Genomic DNA, 6,892 nt, shown 5'->3' with positions numbered 1-6,892 from the left:
GCCCTAAATTGCCCGTAGCAGCAAAAGTTTGAGAGAGAGAGAGAGCGAGCCCTTGAAGAGGGTCGTTCAATCCTTATTCAGTTTCTCGTGACAATTATCGGGCCTTGGCAACCAAATTTCATCAATGGTCTCGCCACTTACTTGACCGGTTCGTACTTGGAGTTCCGATGGGCCACTTTGACAAGAAAGGAGGGCCGACAGCCCTCGCGTAACGACTGGGAGACGTTTCCGGCCGGTGGCTGAGATGGCACTCCCCCTCCCCTCTTCTTTCTTTGTCTCTCAATGTCACTCTCCTGTCACTTTTTTGCTTCAACTTGCTCGTCGTATGACAGGTCACTTCAACACCCATATGCTAATTTTGACCACGTCAACACTGTCATGTCAAGAATATAAATTGCATGAAATAGAAGGATTGGATGGCAACAAATATTACAAAGAGGCAAACTTTATTATCCACAAAAATAAAATTAAAAACAAATCAGATAACCAATCACGCAATTCAACGTGAGTTACGAGAACAAAAAATGGACCTAACCATTCATCGGAAAAACGTGTAAATACCAACACATTAAAGGAAATTAAGGATTCGTCGGTCTCACAGAAAATCAATCGTAAGAAAACATTTTAACCGTACAAGTCAACTAGGAAATTTGTGTTTTGTAATGTTTATCTAACAAACACGGGAAAATGACGTGAAATATCTGTAAAATTCAACTATAAATGGAAAATTGATTTTTTAAAATAAAATATTTTCCAACAAAGTTCATCTTCCATGAGACTAAGGAAGCCTAAGCAAAACAGAAAATTTTCAAGAGAATTGACAAGACAATGCGCATGTCACATTTATCTGGACACTTTCCCGGTACATGATATAGACATCACTTTTCAGCACGAGGACTATCGCCAGTATTGCCGAGAGACCAGATCACAGAAGAACCTGCAGAAATCTTTTACAGATAATTGGAAATAATCATGCATTCATTGTTCATAGAGCAGAGAGAGAGAGAGAGTCTCAAAGAGAGAGATAAAAGTCTCATAACTGAACAAGCTTAATCCCTTTCAAACGATTCATTTATGGAACAAAATGCCCCTTTGTCCGTTGGCCATCCAGTTGCCTCAAGCTCCAAACTTGCTTCCCAAAAAGAAGCACCTACTCATCTGAGCACATGCTTCCAGCCATTCCGTCCACCACCCCAAAATCCATTCCAAATCTTCACAGGAGCTAGTAATTGTTCCTAACCAGCTTAGAATGAAATTGCTGCAGTTGAAGATTGTAACTTAAGAACGTCAGGTCACGCAACCGCTCTTGATCCGCGCGGTTTCGTCCACCAGTGAGAAGCTTCTCAGCCATGTCCCTTTTCAGCCCGTATCTTGAAGAACCGTCGCAGGTCTGACTGAAGACCCGGATAGCGAACCTCTGCAGCTGGGGGCATTCTTCTCCAAACCTGGACCACCAGTCCACTGCAAACAAAACGGCCCGAAGTCACTATTACTAGCTTTGACTTCGGCATCATTAAAACAAGTAGAGCTCACAAGTAAGGTGAGGAATTGTCCTACCGGGGGAAATGTTCCTTTTATCAACAGCACTCCCCTCTGCAAAAGCACCTTTGGCATGTCGATACTTGTCAATTTGTAACGCGATTACGACTTGAGCATCAAGATCACGAACCATCAGCACAATGGAACACAGGAGGCCAAAGGCCACTTCTGCGTCGAAGTAAAAGTCACTTGCATAAAAGAGACTTGGGTTCAAATAATATCCAGCGGCATGGAGTGGGCTGTGTAGATGGGCATTCCAAATGCCATCAATTATTTTCCAGAAGGGCATGTACCTGGACTCGTTGTTCTCAAACTCGCTTCTAATCGTTTCTTTCACCTGATCCATGGTTTCATATATGTACCCCGCTTGCGGTTTATCACTCCCAAGAATGAAACCCAGGACACGCAACAATGGCACCGTTGCCTTTAAGACCATTCTGGCTCCATACCAGAAAGAGGGATTACTTATCAGGTCAACTACCCTCTTTCCCTCCTCGCTCGAAGCCAGAAATGAGGTGCTCCATCCGGATGACAGGAACATCTCCCTCAATTTCTTCTTTCCTGATACCATATTCTCCAATGTCATATATGGGATAGCTGATATTATCTTGTGGGGTTTGAGAAGCTCATGGCCAAGGGTTTGTGAGCCCGTTAGTTCCAATCCAGGTGCGTGAGTGTGGATGAACTCTACCACAGTCTTGGCCTTCTTCATTACACCTTTGACAGAACTCACCATCCCAATCTTTTCCAACATGAGTTCGATGCAGTGAGAAGCACTCACACCCCACATAGCTCTCTTGTATTTTTCTATGAACTTCTCGCCTGCATTCTCCAGCCAATCTTCCGCTGACCACGCCACGATCTGAATAACATTGTTGCCTCCAACCTCCTCAATTACTCCATTTAATATTGACAGAAAGGCATCAACGTCACCAACACAAGAAGAAATGTCAGTTGACGAGAGATAAATAGCACCTCGAGGGCAATCTGCCAAAAAGTTGACCAAGGTCCTGCCTTTCTCATCAATCCATCCATCCAGCAGGATGCTGCACCCTGTTGTCCCCCACGATTGCCTGACTGTTTGGAGATATTGTCTCATTTCTTTCACTTCTTCCTGAAGGATTGGGCCTTTCAACTCTCGGTAACTAGGGATATCGTACTCACAATGCGCATTTCCAACAGTAGCAGTCATCATTTCCTGGAAGCTTGGAGAATTGACAGCATTAAAATCAATACCATTTTCATAGAAGAACCGGCCAATGAGTCGGGCTTGCATTGACGGTCTGTACTCTTTTCCTTCGCTAAATGTCCTCTCCCATAGACCTGCTTCTTCAGAAAATAGAGAAAGGTCTGCCGAACCATCTTCTGGTGCACTGGTCATCTCTTCACTCTTCCATGAAGAGGCGCTTTCGGTGGATTGACTCTTGCTAGATGTGCAGCTATTCGTGCCAGGGCACCTCTTTCTCTTCAAGGGAGTTTCTGATGTGGCCAGATTAAGGACTATCTTGTTCATAGTCTTATTTTCACATAGCTTCTCGAGAAATAGTTTCTTCACATCTGCGGGAACTTCTGTGCAAGGAGTCACTTCTCCCCTTATGCCTCCCAAGTGATACTTGATACGAGACATTTTACTCACTACCTTACCACAGTAATTGCACTGAAATTTACCTTTCTTGCTATCCTGAATTGTACAGTGAACTTCAATGCTAGCGGAGGCCCCACTGGCCGCCATTGACACAAAGATTTGTCGTAGTACAATTTCGGCTCTACCTTCCCTTCTATCACGTGCAGGTTCGTTTAGATTGGGCCATAGCTAGGTGGTAGACTGAAGACCAAGCCATTCAACTAGAGGTAAGGTGCGGACTTGTGCTGACAATCAATGCAACGAAGTCATGTGATTTATGAAATGTGTACATGGCACATAACATTCTGTCATATATTAACTACTAACAAAGACAGATGCATTTATTAAATACTAACAAAGAGCTTGATGTGCCGAGCATTTCCTTGACCAACACACGAATAAAGAAAGAAAACGGAGGGCGCATTAGTATATAACAGTGCAACAGATGGGGATGGAGTTAGCTTTAGCAAACCTAGGACCGAGGACGAGCAAAATGTTAGCTGTCGTATGTTGATGTTATTCTTGGATTATTCTTGGAGCAGCTAGCTTGCAGAAGAAACTAGGAGATAGCTAGCCCAGCGACATTTTATTCATGGGGATTGCTGGTCGTTCTATCACTACGTCACTTCTTTCAAAAAATTAAACACGACATAGCCGTATCCGCTGATTAATGTAGAATCCAACTGTTTCACGACATTATGACGCACCAACAGCCCCGCTAGGCCCGCCAGCGATCTGAATTGCACTGTTGCCTGGTGAAGGCCCACCCACCTCGGTCACCAAATTTTTCTCAAAATTACGGAAATTTTATTGCAAGGAAATGCTGATCTTTAAGTCGAAATATATCGTTTGTCAACACAACACCACCCCCCCAACCCCACGCAAAAACAAACGCCCGAGTCGTCCGTCACCCATTGATTCGGCTGATGACAGAAGAACCGGGCAAACTCATCGTGTTCAACGGTAGAGATCAAAAGACGGCATGAGTCATTTACTGGTTTTTCGGAAAAGAAGTAGCCAAAACTGGCCGCAACGCGCTTCAAACTTCGCTGGTCGAAGTGGACCGCGGTCAAGATAGAAGTCGCAAGACGTCGACATCATCAGGGGAGTCGAATCATACCGGGCGGTACCCGGAAGACGAGAAAGACCGACCCCCATAACCTACAGGCACAAGTGATCGCTCCCCAGAAGACAAAAATGAAAACTTTTTTCCCTCGAAGATGCAGGACCCCGAGTGCTCCGCATTCCCGAAACAGAGTGCTCACGGGAACATAGTGCCACGCGCAGGCACCGGTTCAAAATATCGCTGGTCGAAGTGGACCGCGGTGAAGATAGAAGTCGCAAGACGTCGACATCATCAAGGGAGTCGAATCATGCCGGGCGGTATCCGGAAGACAGAAAAAGACAGACCCCATTAGCCCACGGGCACAAGTGATCGCTACCCAGAAGACAAAAATGAAAACTTTTTTCCCTCGAAGAAGGAGAACCCCGGGTGCTCCGCATTCCCGAAACGGAATGCTTACGGGAACAGAATGCCACGCGCAGGCACCGGTTCAAACTTCGCTGGTCCAAGCGGACCGCGGTCAAGACAGAAGTCGCAAGACGTCGGCATCATCATGGGGAGTCGAATCATGCCGGGCGGTGTCCGGAAGACAGAGAAAGACAAGACCCATTAGCGCACGGGCACAGGTGATCGCCACCCAGGAGACAAAATGAAAACTTTTTCCCTCGAAAGAGGAGAACCCCGGGTGTGCTCTGCATATTCCCGAAACAGAGCGCTTACGGGAAACAGGGGATTCCTTCTATTCAGCGAAAGGCACCAAGGAGACAAAAACCAAAACGATCAAGAGGAGACTCGTACCTTTTTCTTTCTCGAGGGGGCCTTCCGGGGGAACGGAGCAGCGGACGAAGGAGGAGACTAGCCGAGAGAGCGAGGGCGACGTTCGGAGAGAGCATGCAGAGAAGAAGGAAGACCACTGAGACTGAGCGATGAGCGCGTTTTTGCAATAGGACTTCGCTCGCGTGACAGCGCCGTCACTCTCTCGATGAGCGACGGTGCATCTTGAGCCGTTCATTTTAGTCTGTCCGTGACGGGCGACCGGGATGGCCAATGCTGTAGGTGGTCACCGCTTTTGCAAGTGTGGTAAGAAACACTATTCAAGAGAAAGAAAAACTGCGTGGTAATTAACTGCAAAAATACGACGGCGAAATGAATAAAATAAACGAAATTTAAGATTTCATAAATAAAGAAAATTAAATATCCAATATGTGAAATATATACATTGACTTTCAAATTTTTATTATCCGTTAAGATGCACAGGACACAAACTGTTTAATTTGCATACTAAAACTCAAGTTAATTTCATTTTTTGAAAAGGAAATTTACTTATGTCTCTCGTTTGATCGTTTCCTAATGTTTGTTTTTTTTAACTTTTCATGGTCCGAGTTTCCAATTCCGATCTTTTAAAGGAAACCAGTTAAATGAGTCAACTGCTCTCCTCGAAAAAAAAATAGTGGTACAAAAGCGACCCTTTTCTTTCATGTTCCACGGTACGGTTAGCTCAACAGTTTTCCAGAAAATACAAGTCGCATTAAAAGCTTTAGCTAAGTTTACATGTCAGCATCTCAAAAGCCTTTTGTCGTTTTTTCTTTGCTTGCGTTAGCTTTAAAAAAGAAAAAAAGAAAATCTTGGTTATTTCGCCAAAGAAGTAAATCTGATTCAATTGCCCTGAAAAGCATAATGTTTTAATTCAGTCAATCACGACTGTTGATCTCATGCTGTGAGAATCAAGCGTGATGGAACTAGTTCGATATTATGATGGAATTGGTCCACTAATTCTACTTCCGAGCAAGCATGCTTCTATAAGGTGCTCTTGCAATTTTCTGGGATAAAATATAAAAGAAAAAAATTTATTTTGAGAGGCCATGGGCGGAAACTTATAATTTATTTTTTTTATGGCACAACGCCTTATATAGAAATTAGTACAAAATACATGTGATTACGACCAAGTGAGACCAAAGATTTATATATAGTTAATATCATAGAAAACCTTAAATTAATACATTTGCAACAAATTTACCTTCAATTAATTTCTGTTAAATTTTACGGTCAAATTGTTAAGTTAAATGACACATAGCAGTTAATGAGTGTACCAATTTGGGATTTTATCTTTCATTTATCACATGTATAACAGTTTGTAGTTTTTATCATATTAATCAAGTTTTATGAAAATTAATATATTGATAAATTTTTCATAAATGTACCGGTTTCTAGTTTGGTTAAATTTATGATAGGTGTATTGATGTAGGATTTTTTGTTGTATTAGCCCATATACATATGCATATATATATATACCATGAAGCATTTTGATTTTGTATTTTTTATGGCTGTTTTTTTCAATTTCAATTTTTTTTTTGGTCTCTTGTATGAGACTCGGGTCCACCATCGCATGCCTTAAATAGGATGACAGTTTTTTTTTTTTTTTTTTTTCGGTCTCTACTATATTCCTATTCTACACTCATTCTCGTACTTTTTTGCCTACCTTGCGGGCGTGAGTCGAAACTCACCCGAAATTTACGCGTCCCCACCCCATCCCCCTGAGAATGTGGAGATTTGAACCCCTCACCTCCCCCCTTCCATGTTGGAAAGATGGCCACTGGAGCGAATCCCAATGGTTAATAGGATGACAGTTTATTACATGACTCTTTTGTTTTAGTTTATTACATGAC

At 43.0% G+C, this 6,892-nt stretch overlaps 1 protein-coding gene across 1 annotated transcript; it reads right to left on the bottom strand.

Moving 5' to 3' along the window:
- Positions 1-1,222: 1,222 nt before the first annotated feature.
- Positions 1,223-3,271, bottom strand: LOC104452273. The gene is made up of 2 exons (XM_010066765.2): positions 1,558-3,271; positions 1,223-1,461 (listed from the first exon to the last, which is right to left on the bottom strand). Exons 1-2 carry the CDS (start codon positions 3,269-3,271, stop codon positions 1,223-1,225), a joined length of 1,953 nt encoding a protein of 650 aa, XP_010065067.2.
- Positions 3,272-6,892: the final 3,621 nt, after the last annotated feature.

The sequence above is a fragment of the Eucalyptus grandis genome, chromosome 6 (genome assembly GCF_016545825.1).
Source record: "Eucalyptus grandis isolate ANBG69807.140 chromosome 6, ASM1654582v1, whole genome shotgun sequence".
NCBI lineage: Eukaryota > Viridiplantae > Streptophyta > Magnoliopsida > Myrtales > Myrtaceae > Eucalyptus > Eucalyptus grandis.
This window is presented reverse-complemented; position numbering and strand designations above follow the sequence as displayed.

What these genes read in the sequence shown, in the direction of transcription:
- LOC104452273 (XM_010066765.2), bottom strand. Translation starts at nt 3,271, where the DNA reads ATGGCGGCCAGTGGGGCCTCCGCTAGCATTGAAGTTCACTGTACAATT. An exon ending in TAAAAGGAACATTTCCCCCG is followed by an intron (nt 1,462 to 1,557) that starts GTAGGACAATTC and finishes TTTTGTTTGCAG; the next exon opens with TGGACTGGTGGTCCAGGTTT.